The sequence below is a fragment of the Nilaparvata lugens genome, chromosome 3 (genome assembly GCF_014356525.2).
Source record: "Nilaparvata lugens isolate BPH chromosome 3, ASM1435652v1, whole genome shotgun sequence".
NCBI classification, from domain to species: Eukaryota; Metazoa; Arthropoda; class Insecta; order Hemiptera; family Delphacidae; genus Nilaparvata; species Nilaparvata lugens.
Window position 1 is genome coordinate 88481323 of NC_052506.1, and position 25697 is coordinate 88507019.

The 25697-nt window shown below is 36.1% G+C and overlaps 2 protein-coding genes across 2 annotated transcripts; both read right to left on the bottom strand.

Moving 5' to 3' along the window:
• Positions 1 to 6139: 6139 nt before the first annotated feature.
• Positions 6140 to 8577, bottom strand: LOC120350299. Its single transcript, XM_039422940.1, has 2 exons — positions 8388 to 8577; positions 6140 to 7921 (listed from the first exon to the last, which is right to left on the bottom strand). Exon 2 carries the CDS (start codon positions 7094 to 7096, stop codon positions 6140 to 6142), a length of 957 nt encoding a protein of 318 aa, XP_039278874.1. The 5' UTR covers positions 7097 to 7921; positions 8388 to 8577.
• Positions 8578 to 21665: 13088 nt separating this feature from the next.
• On the bottom strand, positions 21666 to 25450 carry LOC120350625. Its single transcript, XM_039424964.1, has 4 exons — positions 25376 to 25450; positions 24739 to 24903; positions 23927 to 24178; positions 21666 to 21992 (listed from the first exon to the last, which is right to left on the bottom strand). Exons 1-4 carry the CDS (start codon positions 25398 to 25400, stop codon positions 21874 to 21876), a joined length of 561 nt encoding a protein of 186 aa, XP_039280898.1. The 5' UTR covers positions 25401 to 25450; the 3' UTR covers positions 21666 to 21873.
• Between the last annotated feature and the right edge of the window lie 247 nt (positions 25451 to 25697).

Consider the following 25697-nt stretch of genomic DNA (forward strand, 5'->3'; position numbering starts at 1 on the left):
AGGATTGTTAGGCTTTACTACCGGCATTTTTCTGGTATCAGCTTGTGCCGCTAAGATTCTGTTCTCAGATAGTGAACCCGTGTCAGAGTTAGAGAAGGCACTTTCCTGATGTCCTCTGGATCAGGGTTACGGTTCTCGTCCCCTCTGAAAGTTACAGTCTTGCGTTTCTGTTTTGGTGGAGCTGATTTGCCGCCAGTTGATACATGATGTCGCTTTCTTGACTGAGATTTCTTTCTGGATCTATAAAATCAAATCAAGAACATTTATTTCCCAAATAATCACAAAACATACTTGATACACAATAAAATTGATACGTGTGTATTTGTCATACTGTATTCAATATTTGACATTGCCTATTGTTCTAAGAATTTAACGGCAGAAATCATATTTATTATTATATACTTATTTATCTTAGAATATTATTTTAACATATCATTATTGGAATTAGAATGATGAGCTTTTGTAATGATTTTCGAATTATCATTATGAACAAAATAAGCATAACGTGAGTAGGCTAAGCATAAACAATGAAAAATGTTAATAAAAACTTACGACTGAGTGGGCCTTCACCTGGAGGTACAATACTTTCCCAATCGATTTCTGGTTCGTCATGTGGTGCTGAAAACAAATAAATCATATTTACAAAAAATGTACATTATTTATCATAAAAACACTTCAGTTACATGGTCTACTTTTGAACAAATTAATAATAACAATATAAAAATCTTCCAGTATTACCCATTATTTTGCAAAACTTTAAAATAGTTTAAGTAGTTTCAAGTTGAAAATGACTCGAGTTAGGTTTAAACTAGCCGTTGAACTATTTTAAAGTTTAAAAAAGGGTACTACAAGATTTTTATATTGTTTTTATTAATTATTTATTATGTATATATTATATATCATCAAATAATATTTAAATATTATTAATCCTGAGGTTATCATACAATCCTGAGGTTTTAACTGACTTTGTTTACAAATTTGCAACCATTAAAAAAGTTTGCATTGACAGTGAAGTAGGTGATTTACGTCAAATGGCCCAGTCCTTTTTGAAATACCCAAAAAAACTGGCATTTACAAATATCCAAGTGCAGGAGACTCCACTTTATATAAAAATAGAATGGGACAGTACTCACTCGGGGAGAATTGTCATATAAATGTGAACTGAGATGATTCTTTTGAGCAAGAAATGGAATGAAAAATTGAAGGTCTTTGAATACAATGTATAATGGTGTGGTATACATCTTTTTATATTCTTTCAGTCTCTTTACTTGTTCCTGAAGATAGAGAATTGCTCTAGCTGCCTGTTTCTTAGATAGTTTCAGCCTGTCAGTATCAATAACAAAAGCTCCGGCATTCTTTCGTCAGTCTGCACCGCCGAGCTGGAGGTACAGCGCTCTAAGTGAGCCTTCAGCTTTTCTTCCTCAAGTAGGGGAGACTGGGGCACTATTGGACAAAAAAAACTGTTTCACTTTAAGCATTTTTTTTCATGGTGAAATTTTTTTCAATGTTTTAATTCTACAAGATTTTGTTCTTGACTATGCATAGTGCACAAACAACCTGTTTGAATTCATATTAAACAATTTTATTACAGAAATTCAACCCAATTTTTTCTGGTCTACATTTTGTCCAAATTTGCCCCGGTGGGGCAGTTTTGGACAGGCCATAATTTTAGAAGGGGCACTATTGGACATTGCTGAAAGGTGAAACTAAAAACAAATAAGTAGCACAATTTCACAGTTACTTATCAGTATAATATTTTAGTAATTTATTGCTACATTCATAAATACATTAAAAATAGAAAAGAATGTAAAATATAGTTTTAATTGGAATTTTCAAAAATTCACCTAAAACTGAAATAATTAGGTTACTTTTAAATTGAATTGACTTTTAAACTAGAAAAAAATAATCATTTAAACTGAATTGTCTTTAAACTTATTCTCCTTTCAACTGAATTGTCTTTTAAACTGAATTGACTTTAAACTAAACAAAAACAAACTATTTTCCATATTATTTGAAGTTATATAGTGACAAATCTTCTTTAAAAACAAAGCAGTTGGCTGCTCGTGATGTTCCTCCAGTGATATCCGGCTGTCGCATCTTGAAAAAAATGTCAGTAGGGTCCACAATACTGACTTCGGGGCTGTCTGAGAAAAAAACTTTAGAGAGTTTTCTCTTTTTTTCAAAAATTTAACACTGAACCCATCCTCATTTTCTTCTTCTATTTGTCCAATAAAGTGGTACACTGTCTTCTTGGTGGGAAACTTTGTTAAAATGAAATCATTTACATTGAAAGATTGGTCATTTAATGGAGCTTCAAAATCATCTTCTTCCTCTGAGAAAGGGCTGTCTCCTCCATCATCATACTTTGGAACGTCTTTGTCGGTGTCACTTGAGTCTATTTGGAAAAGTTTTCTAGAAATAACCCTACCTTCAAATTTTGATCTTTTATCTCCCTTTCTTGCTGCTCTCTCCAGCTTCCGTTTCTCAGCCAACAAGCGCTTTTCTTCTCTTTCTTTTGCTTGTTTCAAAAGAGCATCTTTTTCAGGTGTATCAGTCAAAATTCGTGATCGACCATTTTTTCGTCCTGGTTTTTGGTTTGTTTTTGGTACATATTTAGGGAAGGGCATTACGTCTTCTGGGGAAATTATTGAGCTATTGTCTTTGTTTTTTTCTTGTTGAGGGGTTGCAGGTGCCATCTCTGAATGCTCTCCAGTACTAATTTCGATCAAATCAGTTGCAGGAATTGTAGATGTTATGCTGGAAGATCTAGGCATAGGGTGCGTACACAAAGAAAGCTGGTTGTCGGCGCTGGAAAACCAGCAGCTTGCTCCTCGAGCTTATAAGCGCGGTAAAAGCTTGAAGCCGTACATAAAGAAAGCTGGTAACAAGCGCGACAAGTCAGTTCACTTTGAGCAGTGTCAAAGATGTCTTCATCTAGTGATGATGTGTTTTTGGCGGAGAGTGTTCATTTAAAATTATTGCAAAGGAGGAAATTCGGTGTTCATGTTATGGGGAGTGCAACCTCCTATCTCACGTAATGCTAGCTTCAGGACACATAACTCATGAACCATTGAAGATATCAACATGAATTTTTTTTTCATTGAAAGAATCAACTTTTTCTAGTTCCGCACGAGAGGGTTTTAGAAAAAAGTCATCAGATTTTTTTTAATTATTTTTCTTAAAAAATATGTTTTTTTTTAAATAAAAAAATTTAGATTTTTTTTTTTAATTTCATTCACAACACGTTTACTAAGAAAATCTCGTGTAAGGAACTGCTTAATGATACAGTAAATAAGCCCTGAAAATTTGAAATTGATATCTCTTGTGGTTTTGGAGTAATGTGTCCTCAAATTCCAAAAATTGACTTTTACGGAAAAATGCAAATTAGTAAGAAATTGAACTTTTTTGAGATCTCACTCACCACTAATGCCCCCCTGCTGCATAGGATGGGTTGTCTGGGTCCTCATCCTCTTCATAGATGTCTTCCAGCTTCCTCTTTGCCAAAGACCTTTTCTGTCTGATTTTTTTTGGATTTGCTGGACCTTTTTCTCTGCTCTTGCAATACGCTTCTTGTCCAAACACTCCATTGCTGCCACACAATTTGATCCCACTTTCAGCCCCAAGTGTTCAAATAGTCTACAGTTGGCAATATTCCCATCATTGAATGCAAGAACTGCTTCATACACACCAAATTTCAAAGTGGGAAGAGTCACAAATGTTCTTTTCGGTAGTCGGGACCATATGACATTATTCAATGATTCATTTGGATTCTGAGTCTTTCCTTTCAAACATCTCCTCAATAAATTTATGTCAGCTAGGCTCTGGAAAATTGGTTTTACCTCATTCATTATTGCTTCAGGTAGATGAAAATGTTTTTCATGGTCATACAGTTCCTTATTCCTTGATGCAGCCAGAAATTTACACCAAGTGTTGTCGCCCTTGGAGCAAAGTTGATGTGTTGGCTGCCTGCATGGCTTCTAGGCTGTTGGTGTTTCTCCTGATGGCCAGTCCATAAAATATCTGCAGTTTCTTCATAGCCATATCAGTCAGGTGACCCTTACCTGTTAGAGGTTTACCATCACTCAACTTTTGGCCACGTTTTCTATTTTTCAAATCACGAAGACGTGCTACCATTCGCTTCTGTACGTGCCCTACACATTCCTGTTTTTGTATTACAACATCTGCACCATAAGGCATGGCTTCACATACTGCTTTATATGCATTTGAATCTCCATCCCCCAAATAATCTACATATCTTACATTATATTGTGGAACTGACCTTGCAAAAATTATTTTTGCTCCTTCCACCTCCATTCCACCACTTGTCCCAATGCAATTTGCTGAGCAATTGTCAGTGTGCTCATTCCTATTTTTATTTTGACATTTGCAATATTTAGACATTGGGTGGATGTCCAAAACTTTTCCCGTGTCAGCTGAGGTCACAGACACAATCCCATTTAGACTCACATGACCCCTCTTCTGCCATGACCCATCAACTCCTACACACAGATCTCTTATTCCTTCATTCACTTCTACTGCCTCATTCACTGCATTTTCCATTGATAATGTACATAAATTTTGAGAAATTTCCCCTAAAACATGCTCATACATGGTAAATTTAGATGGAGGTGGATGGAGGTTCATGATTCCACACAAAACTTGAGCTGCTGTGTAGCCCTTTCCAATAGCTCTAAGTCCATGCACTAACCTAATATTTACATCATAAAGTTTCTTTTGGTCTCCTGAACTATTTACACTTACTTGTTCACTGTTCATAAAAGATCTATCACTTTTTTCACAACTGGTGCACGAAATTGTGAATTGGGTTGCAAGTCCAGCTATACTTTTTTTTGCAAACTGAAGCTGCTTGTGACAAAACTTACACACAGACACTTGGAGAAACATATTTACAAAATTATTCACATCAACTACTTCATATTCTAAGCTTTCATTCTTATTACTATAATAGGTGAAATTGTCTCTCAACTTTGTTTTTGAGCTGGAAGGTTTTGAACTTTTAGATTGGTTGGGTGTCACTCTTGAGGCTGAAGGTACACCGATGGATTTCTTTTTTTTATACACAGATCTTTTTGAACCAATCCTCTTCTTGTTGCCCATAATTGAAACTACACGAATTACACTAAAATTTACACAACATTTATGAATAATTATTTACAGAAAAGTCGTACTATTTACAAAAACGCATTAAAATTATTGAGCATTGTCAAAAGAAAACAACACGGAATCATCAACTAACCTCACAAACTTGAACATGAACAGAAACAACAGCTGGTGAACAATGCTACCAACCAAAAAATAAATTCAGCTGTGAAATGGATGAGTAAATAATTGAAAATTGTATTGAAAAGAATACTTTTGAAGCAATACTCTAGTATCAATATTGAAGAGTTTTCTGTGTATGCAGAGTCGTCTTAGAATGTTTTTTTTTTCAATATTTCCAGATGACATACAAGAATGAATCTGGTGTCATTTTGAAGCGGGAATTTCAAACTATATTATGGGAGCAAAACAAAATTCTGAAAAAAAAATTTTCGGAGGTTGCACTATCCTTATAGACATAGGAAGAAACTTGGTGAATACCATCACTTGTTTCCGCAACTAAAAGGTGACCCACAACGGTTCTACACATACATGAGAATGGAGCTAGCGACATAAGTTTTATTATATCGTTGTAAGCTCTCAAAATATTAATAAATATCTATTGTTGAAATATCTAATTGTTGATTAAAACTCACCTTCGGCTTCCAATTCAGTAGCTATCTCCTTCCAACACTTATCTACATACACTCTGTTCGCGTGCAACTTCTCCCGTTTATCCCAAATCGCCTTCTTTTGAAAAACTTTGGAAATTAAATCATCTGTATCAACCATCTTTAAAACTACTGCACAGTACACACTACGCTAACCAACTGCAGTACAGAGACTGTACTGGAGACTAACTGTACGCACAGTACAGAGACCACTCGCAGACTGAGCCAGTTGCTGGAAACCGGCTACAAGAATGTTCTCTTCATACTTGTTTGCTGGTTGACGCCGGCAGCTCGCGCTTGTTGCGCTTGTTGAGCCGGCACCGGCGTTTACTGTGTACGGGCACACTTGAAACCATGTTAAGTTCTTCTCAAGCCAGGACGCGCTTACAGCGGCTGGTTTTCCGGCGCCGGCAACCAGCTTTCTTTGTGTACGCACCCTTACTTGGCACACTTCTGTCTGGATAAGCTGATGTAGAAGGGCAGCGATCAGTCACACTTGCACCTTTAAAATCTTCACCAGTAAAAATATGGTGATTCAATGGTTGGATGCCTGCTTTTCGAAAACCACTTTTAATATTTGTCTCAGTGAAAGACTCAATAAACGGTTTTTTACTCAATTTGGGAATTTCTCTGATGCTGATTGTGTGGCCAGGATTTTCGGATAGCCAGATGTTGTACTCGGCTGCAAGGCGCCGTTTGAATGGTCCAAGGACTGACGTGTCAAGTGGTTGCATACAATGTGTCGTATGAGGATGAAACGTCAGCAAATGAATTCCATTGTCCCTGCAATACATAACCACATCCAGACCAACATGCGATTCATGGTTATCAAGAATTAAAACTAGAGGATTCGATTTGGAGCACTCTTTTTGCACCTGAATATGTTTCAAAGTATCTAAAAAAAGTTCTACATTCATCCAACCATTGCTGGAATACAGGTCTTTGGAGCCCTCAGGTGAACCTATCATGTAAGCAAAGTTTGGCCGTTTTCTTGGAAAAATATAAAGTGGAGGTAAATAGCTTCCATCAGCACAAATGAAGGCACAAAAGGTGATCTGCTCTCCCCTTTCTGCAGATACTACTTGTCCCACTTGTTTTGTACCCTTAGCTGCTATTACTTTTGGTGCCTCTAATACAGTGCTAATACCACTTTCGTCTAAATTTACTATTCTTGAAGGTGGGGGATTCACTTTTGCAAGCACAGTTTCGAGATTATCAAAAAACAACCCAATATTGTGTGCATTGAAACTTGTGTTGCGAGACAAACTGGTGTTTTCAGCTTGCCTAAGGGAAAGATCTGAATGGCTTTTCATGAAGTGATACATCCATTCTTCTCCAGCTGACTTGGTGGTGTGCCACTTCTGAGGAATGCGCTCGTTGAGGTTCAGGGCGACAGCATACTGGTTGTATAGCTCGTGAATTTTTGTAAAAATAGATGAAACGTAAAAACCAATTGCCCTTGTTGATATGGGCAAGCACTTCGCCTGGTTGGTTGGTGCGACGAACTGACCGGAGGCTGCAACTGTCAGGTTCGAAAATCCGAAGAACAGCTTATTCTCTAGATCAATTTTGACAGACGTCAATGCCTGCAATGTTGTATCGCGTGATCAAAAGTGGTGCGGCTTCTTCTTGCGGCTGGCCGAGGTAGCAATACCAATAGACTTGTCGGACGACATGATCCAATTGTGGGAGCGGAAATCCAAAACCCTAAAATTGGGATAACCCTAAATTTTTTACTTGTAGGCAAGTTCTCTTGTCATGGAATATGTGAGGCCGAAATTGATTTTTGACCTCTCAATACAATAGTCCACAATCATGGCTTCTTGTTCTGGAGTAAAATCCTACCTATGTGAATATTTCGAATTGTAAACTGGAGCCATATCTTCTACTGTAATCGACTTAACAGGTTGATGTAAGTCTTCATGCTCTTTTTCCAAATCGATGTCCTCAAGTTTATGTCCTTCATTTTCTTTTTTATTTACTTTACTTAATCTAAAATGAAGCGTTGATTTTTTTAGTCCATGTGCTTCTGCTGCTTCCCTAATAGAGTGGTAGTTCCCATTTATGTAATCGTTGAGGGCCTGCACGATGGCTTCTTCTGAAATATCCAATCTGTCAGTCTTCTTTTGATACTTCCTGACCATTTTAACCTGTAAAAATCCAACAAAATATATGAGCACGGAACACTTACACAACTTATTCATTTATTCATGAATTGATACATGAACATAATCATTACCTAAATGATTAAAATGAGAAAACTGTTCAAGCACTTGATGGAAGATTTATTTTGAAATTTTATTAGAAAAGTAGGCTAGTTCAAAATTAGTTTTTGGATCATAAATTTTTGGTCCCAAAATGATGCAGAATAAATGTTCAGTTCAGAATATCAACATTATGAAATCAATAAAAACGATACAGTGATTTTTTTATAAAAAATTGTGTCCAATTATGCCCCAAATATTTGTCCAAAACTGCCCCATGGTAGGTTTGTATTCTAAAATGCAAGTTGTGAGAACAGATGTGACATAACCTCAATCCTAGCCCAAGGCATGGGTAACTGAATGAACAAGTTATCTAAAAAAAAGCATTAGAAATCTTGAACTCAATACTTACGTTTGGAAAATAGAATCCGTGCAACTGGAAAATCACTTCACTATCAGCAAAAAACTCAAATTATTTTATAATTTTTAAACGCCTCGCGATACAACAACCAAACTTTCCACAGTATTATGAGACTGTCCCAGGTGTGATTGTGTGGGAAATTTAAAGGGAAAAAAATTCCCTCAACATTAAAATGGCCATGTCCAATTGTGCCCCCGTCCAATAGTGCCCCACTTTCCCCTATAGATTTTGCCCTTTCCTTCATTCTTTGTTGTTCCATCTAAGCATTTCCGCGGTTGATTCTTTCCTCTGCTTGATCAGCCAGGTATCATCGTTCACTGTAGTATCTGTCAACTTCCAACTTTCTTAGCATTTGTTCTCTTTCCCATTCTTCATGTTCTTCTGTCCTACCTGAGCTTCCAGCATTACCCGCGCTAGCTATGAGTCACTCACCGATTTCCGCAAATGCTTCAAATGCTGACCCTTCACTTCCATTCTTTCGTCTAGTTTATTTTACACTTTCTTCCATCACACTAACCAGACTCTCACGTTGGGCCTCTTCATCCACTGGCATGTATTGGGCTCTTGGCATGCTTCGTCCGTTGTTCAGATACAGTACTCCCACACAAGATTCAACTACGTATTAAATTCTGATCCCCATACAGCTAACAGCACTATGCCAATTTCGATTCTCCACGCAGTCACTGAAAAAAGAAGCAATAGCCACCCTGTCTGATAATCTGATGTCTTCCACACATTCCGCATAGTGATAAGCCAAGTCGTGAATCTGCACTATGGCATCATCTGAATTGACTGGCTCACTTTTCTCAATAGGGTTACCAGGGCCCAAATAGTTGTGCCCTGGGAACAATAATGCAATGGGCATCGACCAGTGGTGGCACCTATCACAGAGGCCCTCACCCCTCGCACAACGAGTGGGGGGGGGTCCCTTCCATCCCAACAAACTTCCATTAGTGAGATCCACTGATCCTGCTGTGGTGCTGACTATGACCACCGCTACAGACAATGACCCTGAATCCTAACTTAATGTATTCTAATAATTGATAACAGATAAAGGTTCACTAATTCTAGATAAGACTACAAGGTCTCCAACACATATACAGGACCCAACTAAGAGAAACAATACAACAGAAAGACGATATGGCTCATAAACAGGTCTCAGACAAATATTCAAATTCTTCAAGTAACTTTAACTTTGTCCAAACTTTTCCGATGGTAATGAAACTCACCCAAGTTGTTTATCACCCAAGCCACCACAACTTGGTAGACGAGGGGAAACCTCTTTCAGGGGGGGGTACTTTAGACTAAATTATGGAAAAACCACCCCTTTGCGGTGCTCTTATTGGTGCTATATGATGAAAAGGGGTAGGGGGGGTGTTATGAGAGTTACTAAATAATTAGTAAGGGTTTAGAGGGAATTTTTTTGGTGATGAGGGGTAGTGGAAATCTCAACCCTCACTGCAGGGGGTGCCTTCAAAAATTTCAACCACCCTTAGATCGGAAAAAGGGGGGGGACGCAACCTGTGGTGGTTTGAATAATGTGATTTCACAACCTATCACCCAAATCATAGGAGAGGGGTAACCTCTCACCCTTGCAAGTCCAAATCACCCTTTAGGGGTTGAGGGGTAAGGTAACAAATATGGTGGTTGTGGGGGTGAAACCAGAAAGTTTCATCAAAAGATGCTAATTAGTGAACTATATAGCATTCAACATCATTCTTATACTATATTTAAGACAGAATATATATAATTGTGAATATTAAGAAAAACACCCTCGAATCAATCTAAAAACAATTAATTAGTGAAAAACTCCTATCCTATGTATCCCTATTGAACCAAGAAAAAAAACTAATTAGTGAAATCACCACACCAGTCAATTAACCTAAGAAACGTTAATTAGTGAAACTATTAGTAACATATTATGTTCAAGAGTAGATGAAAATTATTTCACAAGTCCAAAAACAGCTGACAGAAAAAAGTTAGCACTCTTAATTAAACTGAAAACCATCTATATTAGTGAAATGCTAATTGAACTAAAAACTATTTATTACTGAAATCCTTCTCTCAACTGTCTGAAAAATCACAAGTCCAAAAAATGCAACCATAAAAATGGCTTGCACTTTTTTTCCCACTATAAAAGAGAATTAAATTGAATTAATTCTACCTCTAATTATTTCCTATCAAAATGCAAGCTTGCACTTTTATAGAAGAGAGTTGATCAGGCCACTTATTGATTTCCTGTCACTTTTTTCTTACTACGAGTACTACACTATTATTACTATTTCTTTATAGGTCACTTAATTCACCAGAACTTAAAAAAATCCTCCTGCCCTAAGGGCAAGTAATTAAGGAGTGAGACTAATAACAATTAAAAATAGACCTTAAGTACTACAACAAAGTCAAAAACAAAACCGAAATGTACAAACCCACTCACAACACAGGCCAAAAAGCAATTGAGATTATCTTCCTATGCTAAAGCATAGGCTGAGCAAAAATCAATCAATTTTCCCAATTAATCAATGTTATCTCTTCTCTATAGTTTTACTGACTATCATTGGGAATTGGGAAAATGTCATTGAAACTTTTACTGACCTGTTGTGTCCTGTTGTGCTTGAACACGCCACTTTTCTGGAATGACCAGTACAGGATTGTTAGGCTTTAGGCTACTACCAGCATTTTTCTGGTATCAGCTGGTGCCGCTAAGATTCTGTTCTCGGATAGTGGAACCTGTGTCAGAGTTAGAGAAGGCACTTTTCTGATGTCCTCTGGATCAGGGTTATGGTTCTCGTCCCCTCTGAAAGTTACAGTCTTGCGTTTCTGTTTTGGTTGAGCTGATTTGCCGCCAGTTGATACATGATGTCGCTTTCTTGACTGAGATTTCTTTCTGGTTCTATAAAATCAAATCAAGAACATTTATTTCCCAAATAATCACAAAACATACTTGATACACAATAAAATTGATACGTGTGTATTTGTCATACTGTATTCAATATTTGACATTGCCTATTTTTCTAAGAATTTAACGGCAGAAATCATATTTATTATTATTTATTTATTTATCTTAGCATATTATTTTAACATATCTTTATTGGAATTAGAATGATGAGCTTTTGGAATGATTCTCGAATTATCATTATGAACAGAATAAGCATAACGTGAGTAGGCTAAGCATAAACAATGAAAAATGTTAGTAAAAACTTACGACTGAGTGGGCCTTCACCTGGAGGTACAATATTTTCCCAATCGATTTCTGGTTCGTCATGTGGTGCTGAAAACAAATAAATCATATTTACAAAAAATGTACATTATTTATCATAAAAACACTTCAGTTACATGGTCTACTTTTGTACAAATTAATAAAAACAATGTAAAAATCTTTCAGTATTACCCATTATTTTGCAAAACTTTAAAATAGTTTAAGTAGTTTCAAATGTTGAAAATGACTCAAGTTAGGTTTAAACTAGTCGTTGAACTATTTTAAAGTTTAAAAAAAGGTACTACAAGATTTTTATATTGTTCTTATTAATTATTTATTATGTTTATATTATATATCATCAAATAATATTTAAATATTATTAATTCTGAGGTTTCAGGATTAATATTATTAATCCTGAGGTTATCATACAATCCTGAGGTTTTAACTGACTTTGTTTACAAATTTGCAACCATTAAAAAAGTTTGCATTGACAGTGAAGTAGGCGATTCATGTCAAATGGCCCTGTCCTTTTTGAAATACCCCAAAAAACTGGCATTTACAAATATCCAAGTGCAGGAGACTCCACTTTATATAAAAATAGAATGGGACAGTACTCACTCGGGGAGAATTGTCATATAAATGTGAACTGAGATGATTATTTTGAGCAAGAAATGGAATGAAATATTGAAGGTCTTTGAATACAATGTATAATGGTGTGGTATACATCTTTTTATATTCTTTCAGTCTCTTTACTTGTTCCTGAAGATAGAGAATTGCTCTAGCTGCCTGTTTCTTAGATAGTTTCAGCCTCTCAGTATCAATAACAAAAGCTCCCGGCATTCTTTCGTCAGTCTGCACCGCCGAGCTGGAGGTACAGCGCTCTAAGTGAGCCTTCAGCTTTTCTCCCTCAAGTATAGATTTTGCCCTTTCCTTCATTCTTTGTTGTTCCATCAAAGCATTTCCGCGGTTGATTCTTTCCTCTGCTTGATCAGCCAGGCATCATCGTTCACTGTAGTATCTTTCAACTTCCAACTTTCTTAGCATTTGTTCTCTTTCCCATTCTTCATGTTCTTCTGTCCTACCCGAGCTTCCAGCATTACCCGCGCTAGCTATGAGTCACTCACCGATTTCCGCAAATGCTTCAAATGCTGACCCTTCACTTCCATTCTTTCGTCTAGTTTATTTTACACTTTCTTCCATCACTCTAACCAGACTCTCACGTTGGGCCTCTTCATCCACTGGCATGTATTGGGCTCTTGGCATGCTTCTTCTGTTGTTCGGATACAGTACTCCCACACAAGATTCAACTACGTACTTAATTCAATAGCAAAGCAATAGCAGCCTCCCTGTCTGATAATCTGATGTCTTCCGCACATTCCGCGTAGTGATAAGCCAAGTCGTGAATCTGCACCATGGCATCATCTGAATCGACTGTCTCACTTTTCTCAATAGGGTTACCAGGGCCTAAATAGTTGTGCCCTGGGAACAATAATGCAATGGGCATCGACCAGCGGTGGCACCTATCCCAGAGGCCCTCTCACCCCTCACACAACGAGTGGGGGGGGTCCCTGCCATCCCAACAAACTTCCACTAGTGAGATCCACTGATCCCGCTGTGGTGCTGACTGTGACCACTGCTACAGACAATGGCCCTGAATCCTAACTTAATGTATTCTAATAATCGATAACAGAGATTAAGGTTCACTAATTCTAGATAAGACCACAAGGTCTCCAACACAAATACAGGACCCAACTAAGAGAAACAATACAACAGAAAGGCGATGTGGCTCATAAACAGGTCTCAGACAAATATTCAAATTCTTCAAGTAACTGTAACTTTGTCCAAACTCATCCGACGGTAATGAAACTCACCCAAGTTGTTTATCACCCAAGCCACCACAACTTGGCAGACGAGGGGAAACCTCTTTCAGTGGGGGGGGGGGGTACTTTAGACTAAATTATGGAAAAACCACCCCTTCGCGTTGCTCTTATTGGTGATATATAATGAAAAGGGTGGGGGGTGGTATGAGAGTTACCAAATAATTAGTAAGGGTTTAGAGGGAATTTTTTTTGGGATGAGGGGTAGTGGAAATCTCAACCCTTACCGCAGGGGGTGCCTTCAAAAATTTCAACCGCCCCTAGCTCGGAAAGAGGGGGGGGGGACGCAACCTGTGTTGGTTGGAATAATGTGATTTCACAACCTATCACCTAAATCATAGGAGAGGGGTAACCTCTCACCCTTGCAAGTCCAAATCACCCTTTAGGGGTTGAGGGGTAAGGTAACAAATATGGTGGTTGTGGGGGTGAAACCAGAAAGTTTCATCAAAAGATGCTAATTAGTGAACTATATAGCATTCAACATCATTCTTATACTATATTTAAGACAGAATATATGTAATTGTTAATATTAAGAAAAACACCCTCAAATTAATCTAAAAACAATTAGTGAAAAACTCCTATCCTATGTATCCTTATTGAACCAAGAAAAAGAAACTAATTAGTGAAATCACCACACAAGTCAATTAACCTAAGAAAGGTTTATTAGTGAAACTATTAGTAACATATTATGTTCAAGACTAGATGAAAATTATTTCACAAGTCCAAAAACAGCTGACAGAAAAAAGTCAGCACTCTTAATTAAACTGAAAACCATATATTAGTGAAATGCTAATTGAACTAAAAACTATTTATTACTGAAATCCTTCTCTCAACTGTCTGAAAAATCACAAGTCCAAAAACTGCAACCATAAAAATGGCTTGCACTTTTTTTCCCACTATAAAAGAGAATTAAATTGAATTAATTCTACCTCTAATTATTTCCTATCAAAATGCAAGCTTGCACTTTAATAGAAGAGAGTTGATCAGGCCACTCATTGATTTCCTGTCACTTTTTTCTTACTATGAGTTTTTATTACTATTATACTATTATTATACTTACTACACTATTATTACTATTTCTTTATAGGTCACTTAATTCACCAGAACTTAAAAAAAAATCCTCCTGCCCTAAGGGCAAGTAATTAAGGAGTGAGACCAGTAACAATCAAAAATAGATCTTAAGTACTACAACAAAGTCAAAAACCAAACCGAAATGTACAAACCCACTCACAACACAGGCCAAAAAGCAATTGAGATTATCTTCCTATGCTAAAGCATAGGCTGAGCAAAAGTCAAGCACTCAAACACTTATATTTAGGAACCCTAAGTCCGACTGACTTGAAATTTTGCACACTTATTCAGCTTTCCAATACCAACAAGATGGTGTAACTCTCAACTCATAATTCCAGAAAAAAACCACTTCTTGTCACTTAACACAGGAGCTCCAAAAATAGATGTTATGCCAGCTCTGCCAACTCCAAACTCCATTGGAGGTTTCACTACAAGGAGTTGGAATTCACTACACATGAAAGTTGGATCAGTTTCATCATCTATCTCGAAATCGCTGTTATCCAGTAGCTCGGCAAGCTCCTCATCTGTGAGATAACGTTCAGTAATGTTTACCTTCTTATTCTTACTCTATAGTTTTACTGACTATCATTGGGAATTGGGAAAATGTCATTGAAACTTTTACTGACCTGTTGTGTCCTGTTGTGCTTGAACACGCTACTTTTCTGGAATGACCGGTACAGGATTGTTAGGCTTTACTACCGGCATTTTTCTGGTATCAGCTGGTGCCGCTAAGATTCTGTTCTCGGATAGTGGAACCCATGTCAGAGTTAGAGAAGGCACTTTTCTGGAATGACCGGTACAGGATTGTTAAGCTTTACTACCAGCATTTTTCTGGTATCAGCTGGTGCCGCTAAGATTCTGTTCTAGGATAGTGGAACCCATGTCAGAGTTAGAGAAGGCACTTTTCTGGAATGACCGGTACAGGATTGTTAAGCTTTACTACCGGAATTTTTCTGGTATCAGCTGGTGCCGCTAAGATTCTGTTCTCAGATAGTGGAACCCATGTCAGAGTTAGAGAAGGCACTTTTCTGGAATGATCGGTACAGGATTGTTAAGCTTTACTACCGGCATTTTTCTGGTATCAGCTGGTGCCGCTAAGATTCTGTTCTCAGATAGTGGAACCCATGTCAGAGTTAGAGAAGGCACTTTTCTGGAATGATCGGTACAGGATTGTTAAGCTTTACTACCGGCATTTTTCTGGTATCAGCTGGTGCCACTAAGATTCTGTTCTCGGATAGTGGAACCCATGTCAGAGTTAGAGAAGGCACTTTTCTGGAATGACCGGTACAGGATTGTTAAGCTTTACTACCGGCATTTTTCTGGTATCAGCTGGTGCCGCTAAGATTCTGTTCTCAGATAGTGGAACCCATGTCAGAGTTAGAGAAGGCACTTTTCTGATGTCCTCTGGATCAGGGTTATGGTTCTCGTCCCCTCTGAAAGTTACAGTCTTGCGTTTCTGTTTTGGTGGAGCTGATTTGCCGCCAGTTGATACATGATGTCCCTTTCTTGACTGAGATTTCTTTCTGGTTCTATAAAATCAAATCAAGAACATTTATTTCCCAAATAATCACAAAACATACTTGATACACAATAAAATTGATACGTGTGTATTTGTCATACTGTATTCAATATTTGACATTGCCTATTTTTCTAAGAGTTTAACGGCAGAAATCATATTTATTATTATTTATTTATTTATCTTAGCATATTATTTTAAAATATCTTTATTGGAATTAGAATGATGAGCTTATGGAATGATTCTCGAATTATCATTATGAACAGAATAAGCATAACGTGAGTAGGCTAAGCATAAACAATGAAAAATGTTAGTAAAAACTTACGACTGAGTGGGCCTTCACCTGGAGGTACAATATTTTCCCAATCGATTTCTGGTTCGTCATGTGGTGCTGAAAACAAATAAATCATATTTACAAAAAATGTACATTATTTATCATAAAAACACTTCAGTTACATGTTCTACTTTTGAACAAATTAATAAAAACAGTATGAAAATCTTTCAGTATTACCCATTATATTGCAAAATTTTAAAATAGTTTAAGTAGTTTCAAGTTGAAAATTACTCAAGTTAGGTTTAAACTAGTCGTTGAACTACTTTAAATGCATCAATACAAAACTCAAATAGAATAATGTTGAAAATTGTCATATGGTTTACATTGTTATGCTTTAATTGTAAATTGTAATATGTGAAATAGTATGGTTATATATTTCCATAAAATAACTAAGAAACTAGAAATAATATAAGAGAGATTTGAAAAAACATTATGGCAATGCTCAATCAATGTTTTCGACACGAAAATAAGAGCTTTAATGTGACAATTTATTGATTATTAGTTTGTCAGTGTCTTATTTGTCTGGATGCATAACATTTTTATGTTTAAAATATTGTTAAAACAACCCCTAGTTGTCCGTAACTCTTGTTATGTTAAAACTGTGATTAAATGCCTCAAGAACCAACCAGAGAAGGCTCTTTTTTTAAAGAAAGGTTTCTCTTATTGGTTTTTGTGGCATTTAATCACGCTTAAATCTTTACAGACTTATAAAAAACTATAATCTATTCACGATGGCTTGAGACGAGATAAACAAACGCTGTGTGTGTGTGTGTGTGTGTGTGTGTGTGTGTGTGTGTGTGTGTGTGTGTGTGTGTGTGCGAGTAAGTCTGGGGTGGCTTCGTTTTAGCCACGACATAAACAAGTCACAGCAATGCCGAAATCCCAAATTTTTCTTCGGGGAAACCGAAATTATTATGGCTGTAACCAAAGCATTGACACAAGACGTTCATAAAATTCGTTCAGAACAAACGTTTCATAAAACGTTTATGAACGTTTTTGTGTCAATGCTTTGGTTACAGCCATAATTTGGGTTTCCCCGACGACAAAATTTGGGATTTCGGCATTGCTGTGACTTGTTTATGTCGTGGCTGAAACGAAGCCACCCCAGACTCACTCACACACATGCACAGCGTTTGTTTATCTCATCTCAAACCATCGTGAATGGACTATAGGAATTATTGCTGCATGGAATGGGTCTCATTTCATAAAATTTCTACGAATTTTCTCCTTATCTGGGGTTGAAATGGCCAACTTATTGGTCACAATGTTACTTACATAAGTGCATACTTGTTGTAAAGATCGATTTTTCAAAGCCGGCTCTTTATCATACATAAGTTTTATAATTCTTCTTTCAGGAGATTCTTTGAGCAAAAAATATTTGCCAAGATGTTTGTAAATAGCATTTTTTTCGCTTTGAGTCCACCTTACTTTTTTGAATTTCTTTTTTGGTGTCACCTGAATTTCGAGTTCACTACTTGAAGAACTTTCTATGGTATTGTCATCCTTTACTACCGGCATTTTTCTGGTATCAGCTGGTGCCACTAAGATTCTGTTCTCGGATAGTGGAACCCATGTCAGAGTTAGAGAAGGCACTTTTCTGGAATGACCGGTACAGGATTGTTAAGCTTTACTACCGGCTTTTTTTTGGTATCAGCTGGTGCCGCTAAGATTCTGTTCTCAGATAGTGGAACCCATGTCAGAGTTAGAGAAGGCACTTTTCTGATGTCCTCTGGATCAGGGTTATGGTTCTCGTCCCCTCTGAAAGTTACAGTCTTGCGTTTCTGTTTTGGTGGAGCTGATTTGCCGCCAGTTGATACATGATGTCCCTTTCTTGACTGAGATTTCTTTCTGGTTCTATAAAATCAAATCAAGAACATTTATTTCCCAAATAATCACAAAACATACTTGATACACAATAAAATTGATACGTGTGTATTTGTCATACTGTATTCAATATTTGACATTGCCTATTTTTCTAAGAGTTTAACGGCAGAAATCATATTTATTATTATTTATTTATTTATCTTAGCATATTATTTTAAAATATCTTTATTGGAATTAGAATGATGAGCTTATGGAATGATTCTCGAATTATCATTATGAACAGAATAAGCATAACGTGAGTAGGCTAAGCATAAACAATGAAAAATGTTAGTAAAAACTTACGACTGAGTGGGCCTTCACCTGGAGGTACAATATTTTCCCAATCGATTTCTGGTTCGTCATGTGGTGCTGAAAACAAATAAATCATATTTACAAAAAATGTACATTATTTATCATAAAAACACTTCAGTTACATGTTCTACTTTTGAACAAATTAATAAAAACAGTATGAAAATCTTTCAGTATTACCCATTATATTGCAAAATTTTAAAATAGTTTAAGTAGTTTCAAGTTGAAAATTACTCAAGTTAGGTTTAAACTAGTCGTTGAACTACTTTAAATGCATCAATACAAAACTCAAATAGAAAATGTTGAAAATTGTCATATGGTTTACATTGTTATGCTTTAATTGTAATTGTAATATGTGAAATAGTATGGTTATATATTTCCATAAAATAACTAAGAAACTAGAAATAATATAAGAGAGATTTGAAAAAACATTATGGCAATGCTCAATCAATGTTTTCGACACGAAAATAAGAGCTTTAATGTGACAATTTATTGATTATTAGTTTGTCAGTGTCTTATTTGTCTGGATGCATAACATTTTTATGTTTAAAATATTGTTAAAACAACCCCTAGTTGTCCGTAACTCTTGTTATGTTAAAACTGTGATTAAATGCCTCAAGAACCAACCAGAGAAGGCTCTTTTTTTAAAGAAAGGTTTCTCTTATTGGTTTTTGTGGCATTTAATCACGCTTAAATCTTTACAGACTTATAAAAAACTATAATCTATTCACGATGGCTTGAGACGAGATAAACAAACGCTGTGTGTGTGTGTGTGTGTGTGTGTGTGTGTGTGTGTGTGTGTGTGTGTGTGTGTGTGCGAGTAAGTCTGGGGTGGCTTCGTTTTAGCCACGACATAAACAAGTCACAGCAATGCCGAAATCCCAAATTTTTTCTTCGGGGAAACCGAAATTATTATGGCTGTAACCAAAGCATTGACACAAGACGTTCATAAAATTCGTTCAGAACAAACGTTTCATAAAACGTTTATGAACGTTTTTGTGTCAATGCTTTGGTTACAGCCATAATTTGGGTTTCCCCGACGACAAAATTTGGGATTTCGGCATTGCTGTGACTTGTTTATGTCGTGGCTGAAACGAAGCCACCCCAGACTCACTCACACACATGCACAGCGTTTGTTTATCTCATCTCAAACCATCGTGAATGGACTATAGGAATTATTGCTGCATGGAATGGGTCTCATTTCATAAAATTTCTACGAATTTTCTCCTTATCTGGGGTTGAAATGGCCAACTTATTGGTCACAATGTTACTTACATAAGTGCATACTTGTTGTAAAGATCGATTTTTCAAAGCCGGCTCTTTATCATACATAAGTTTTATAATTCTTCTTTCAGGAGATTCTTTGAGCAAAAAATATTTGCCAAGATGTTTGTAAATAGCATTTTTTTCGCTTTGAGTCCACCTTACTTTTTTGAATTTCTTTTTTGGTGTCACCTGAATTTCGAGTTCACTACTTGAAGAACTTTCTATGGTATTGTCATCCTTTGAACTCATCCTCTCATCTGAACTAGTCTTCTTATCAACTAAACTTCTTTTCTTTTTTGAAGTCATGTCCGGAAGGGTAGTCTCTACCTTACCTTCTTCTATATGAGGAAGAGGTATTTCGTAATAATTATCCTGTGTTTGGAAGTCACTTGAGGAATCTTCAATAGCATTGTCATTCTTTGAACTCATCTTCTCATCATCTGAACTTCTTTTGTTTTTCAAAGTCATTTCTAAAAGCCTAGTCCCTACCTTACCTTTTTGAACAAGAGGAAGAGGCATTTTGTAATAATTCTCGTGTGTTTGTAGGTCATGACCCAAGAATTTCGCTAACCTGTTTGTATATGTATCATCTCTTGCATGAAGTTGTGACGACGTTGCTGCATGGTGCCTTAGTCCAGTAGCTGTGAAAAAATTCGGTTTCTTCAAATTGGCTTTCCTCTTTAACTCTCCTAATACATCATGACTTTGATAAGAACCTGAATCGCCTGGGCGAGGAAAAAGCAAGTGACTCCTTATCTCAAGATCTTCCCGACATTTTATTAGTGTGCCGATACTATTTTTCATTTCTGTCGTTAGAACAGGCACTTTTTTTCTATTTTTACTAGCTGCAATGTAAAATATTGACAAATTTTTAGCATTCTTTTTTTCCTGATCTGTGAGTGTAGTTTCCTCTAGTTGTCCTACATTATCATGTACATCAAGTAATGCATAATTTTCCAATGTTGCTGTATGTATTTCACCGGGCCTCCTTCTGTTCAATACAATGATCTGTGAAATAACAATTTTTGTCAACCTATCGTAATTTTTTGGAGTTACATGTGACTTCAAGCACGCCACAGCTGAATCACGTTGTTGTTCAAGAAACTCCCAAAAGTTATGTATGTCTTCTGAATCAGGAAGAACATCTTCTTTATTTACTTTCTGTTTTTACGACTTTGTTCAGCAACAGCACTAACTTCGTATGACCACTCCTTCTTCATTAAATGGTCAAACCCATCCAATGAAACAATTATTTCGTTTTTCTGTTTTTGAGTGAAGCTGGGATTCTTTATTGTTTCTGAACGTACAATATCGCAACATTTCTTCAACGAATTGCAAAGTGGGGGCACTACTCCGGGCGTCTTACATTCGCCACTTGCAACATCAAACTTGCACAATTTCTTAATCGAAAACATAAGGGTATCAAAATTTTCAGGTTTCAAACAATCAATCAATGACATTATTCTGTTATCTTTTTTCTTTGCCAAATACACAACTCTTGCAAGTCCTCTCATCTTTGCTGACGTGTACTTGATGGCATTTCGGTGTATATTGTAAAATCGTGAACCGAATGTGAGAATCAATGGGTCAGATTGAGCAATAGCGGAAATTTCGTCTTTAAGCATAGTAGGGATGACGTCTTTCTTTAGAAGTTCTGAAGCTTCTGGAAGATTTGGGTGAATACATTCAGCGAAAGAAGCAAGTACTGTATTTTTCAGACACAGATTTCTACCTTTTGACTCAGTTTCGAAAGACTTTCTACATGAATGCAAATGAAGAAAAAATGATTGTTTTTTGTACCATCCTCGACAGAATTTACAGCACACATGTGTATTATTGTTTGAAATGGTTTGCGGCTCATCTACTGACAACCTCTTTGTTGGTATGATAGACTGCTTGTGAGAAGTACTATACATATAATTACCTTCTTTTCGTAGTTTGTTAGAAATTTCAGCTCGTTTATGAGCTCTATCTTTCAAATTCTCTCCTCTTATATTGAGATATTCTTGCACGGATTCTTCATCACGATGAACTGCTACAAGATGTCAACCGAAGTTCGTAATGAGTCTTTTGCAGTAGGGGCAGCAGTTTCTTCGAGATAACTTTCTTTTTCTGGAAGCTGGTGAATTTCCTTGAATTTGATTGGCCGAGTTTTCCTTATTGCCTGAAACAAAATAATCAAATAATTATTAACTGAGTAGAAAATATAATTAAAAACTAATCTCATATTCAAATTATGAATTAGCCTTTCATTGTTGTGCTCAAGTTTTTTTTACAACCAAAGGCATTAAAAATTACTTTTTATTCAATTAAAATGTTATTAATGTGTCTCACAGTAGTAGTGCAGCTGAATTATAATTTTTAATAAGTCCTCTACTACCACTATAAATAAACTAAATTTATGTTTCATCTATCTACTACTTTTGAACTAGAGATTCAGAGTAGGTTTATATGAAAAAAGTAATGCAGATTGAGTTTGAAATTAACCTTTGCCAATACAGATGTAAGATACCCGGGTATTCAAAACTCGGGGTAAATGCCTACTGTTCTACAGAAGCTCAATGCATGTTTCTATGTATTTACTTGAAGTTATGATAAATCTTAGAAAGTGAATCAAAATAGATGGAAACAAATGGAAGTATTGAAATCTTTTGATAGTGCCTGAAATATACTTCAAAGTCAAACATATAACTTGAAAAAATCAATTCATTGATATATTCATTTTCTTGACATTTTGAAAATGAAAGGTCTATTAGCATAGATTGTATAACAACAGCAAGTGTAATTTTAGATTGTAAGAAATATTTTTCAGGTCTTCTGGATGAAGGCTTTTTATGGAAACGATCCTATTCCTGAAAAATATCCTCACGATAAAATTTCACTCAATATTTTCCTGATGAAGTATGCTAATAGTGATCCTAATTCTCCAGAAAGATAAAGCGTGTTACTGTTCTCTTGAGAATATTAGTCCACTTATTGATATTTATAATACTTAGCTTGAATAATACTAGTACCAAGAAAGAAATTGTAATAGGAATCTGATTAAATAGAATAATTGAGTAAATAGTCCGTTATTTCTAATGGTACAGATAAATTGGAATAGAACAAATGTGATTTGAGATTTGAAAAGTGTTTTTAATCAATTTGAAGCTGAAATAAATTCAGATAATACTATAGAAAACCAATAAGCTCTTAGGATTTGTACTTTCACAAATCACATTCGCTTGTATCAATGGCATACAGTAGTTGAATGCTTTCTCAATGAAGTCAATATTTGTCAAAGAAATCATGACAGCACCACATGAGAAAAATAGTGAACATGATTCAACTGTTTTTTCGATATGTTGTGATTTTTCTTCAGAAAATGGATTGCAAATGGAACGTGATACAAAGTCAAATTTCCCACTCTTTGAACTCTAAGTAATAATTATTATTATTTGAAACTATTTTTTCAATGATCTGTTGTAGATTTCAAAATTTTCACTTTATAAATTTAAAGAAAGCAATTACAATACTTGAAATTATACAAGTTATTACATAATGAATGGCATTTGTAATAAGCTTTTGGTTTATTACCTGTAGATTTGATGTAATTATATAAGCCTGTTAAGACCCATATCATTGTTAGGTCATCATTGTCGGACACGATACGAGCGGAGAGCGGCATGTTAGGCTAGTTGCACAAACACTGCCAGTTTTTTGCCGTCCCTATAAATTTTACTAGATTGATTGAAGCTTGGCAAACATATGATGTGTGTGCAACTAGCCTAACATGCCGCTCACCGCTCGCCGCTCGTATCATGTCCGAGGCCTTATTATTGCAGCATGAAATTGTAAAAAAAGCAGAGATGAATTTTACATCTTATAAGTTGAATTATGAATAACATCAACATTAATAAATAACAGTTTTTAACCATCACATGTGGAAATTTGTGATAAGTGAACGTGGATTGTAAACATAACCTTTAGGCCATTCTAAGTGATTCTCAAAATTTGGAAAAAATGCGTTTTGGACTTAATTGTCTGTGCTTTTATCCTTCAAGTCTATTATATTCTTCTATTCAAATGAATAAATAAATAAATCATAAATCTGTTTACCTGTAGTAGTTGTTTTTGGTGATGTTGTCTTCATACTGATGTTGTCGAGGAGAGGAGTGTCAAGCTCATCATCGCTTTGTGTCACAATTCCGTTGGTGGACAAGTTGGCCATCTCCGATTCGTAAAAAATCAACCCCAGCTGCTCGGCAACCTCATCGTCGATGAGGAAGTTAAAGTCATTGTCTGACAGCAACTGTGACTCAGACACATGGGTTGAGGTGGTGCCCAAAATCTCTGGAGTGCCTTCTGCTTCTGCAAATGCATCAAACAGTGTTTAAATTGATGAAAGGAATTTAAAAAAATTATATTTAATCATTCACTAACATAATCAAAGTCCAATAATAGAATGAAAAATATTTGTATTAATCAATTAAACCAATCAATATTATTCATTATTGTCATTCATAAAATGTGATTCCAATAATGTTTAGGTATTCATATAAACTCTCCAAGATTTACCCTCTCTGAGGTATATGTGATTCAAAAACAAAATAGGAATTGTTCAATATAGCTTAATGATATAGTACTGAAAGTAGATTGATATAGGGTAGGATTACATGAAGTGTTATCACAGAGACAATGTGTTGCCCCATGCCACACCGAGCTGCCTTTAAAGTGCGTCCTCATTAAGGCTGTGATCATACAACTAGCAAGTATTTGCAAGTGCATTACTTGATTACTACATTTGGAAGTATCTATTACTTAAAACAAGAAACAAACATAAATATAATTACCTATGACCTCAATGTCATGATATAAACCTATTAATAAATAAATTGTCAACGTAAAATATAAGATGTGCTTACACCTACCTGTTGTATTTGGTGATGACTGCATAAGGATGTTGTTGATAGCCGTGCATGAGGAAGTGGTGTCGTGCTTGTCGTTGCTTTGCGCCACAATTGAAGAGGAAGTCAACCCAACTTTCTGACAGCAACAGTGACTTAGATGCATGGGTGAGACTCTCTGGAGCACTTCTGTAAAAACATCAAATAGTGTTGAAATTTTTTAAAGGAATTCATCCTATTTCATTATCAATGGAAAAAATTAGAGTACAACATCCTTATATTATCACTATCAGGGTATGTTTACAGAACTGGCAAGCTTGAATGCTGTTTTGCTTGGTCTAATTTTGATTTAATGCTAAATTTTTCAACAAAACTGGAGCCAAGCTAGCCGTGTTGTAATCACATACCTACCATTATATCCTCAAGTATAAAATATTATTAATATTTCTCACAGCTAAGTTCACACAATGATTTAATAGACTGGCATTTTTTTCTGAAATTGCCTTGTTATCGTATTGTGACTTTTACTTTGTGTCTGCGGCTCAACAGCCCACAAAGAGCCTAGGCCTACCAGATGGTTGCCAGTTACATATTCCCAATCCACTGTTAATAAATGAATTGTCAAAGTAAAATAAAAGATGTGTATACAGTATACACCTACCTGTTGTATTTGGTGATGACTGCATAAGGATGTTGTTGATAGTCGTGCATGAGGAAGTGGTGTCATGCTTGTCGTTGCTTTGCGCCACAATTGATGAGTAAGTCAACCCAACTTTCTGACAGCAACAGTGACTTAGATGCATGGGTGATGGCATTGATGCATGCCACTAAGATTCTGTTCTCGGATAGTGGAACCCATGTCAGAGTTAGAGAAGGCACTTTTCTGGAATGATCGATACAGGATTGTTAGGCTTTACTACCGGCATTTTTCTGGTATCAGCTGGTGCCGCTAAGATTCTGTTCTCGGATAGTGGAACCCGTGT

Bases quoted from the DNA above. Each gene is read 5' to 3' on its own strand.
- LOC120350299 (XM_039422940.1), bottom strand. From the start codon at position 7,096: ATGTATCACTTCATGAAAAGCCATTCAGATCTTTCCCTTAGGCAAGCT.
- LOC120350625 (XM_039424964.1), bottom strand. From the start codon at position 25,400: ATGCAGTCATCACCAAATACAACAG. The intron at 24,179-24,738 runs GTAGGTGTAAGC...ATGCATTTGCAG, and splicing joins GTCATCACCAAATACAACAG to AAGCAGAAGGCACTCCAGAG. The intron at 21,993-23,926 runs GTAAACAGATTT...ATTTTGTTTCAG, and splicing joins ACCAAAAACAACTACTACAG to GCAATAAGGAAAACTCGGCC.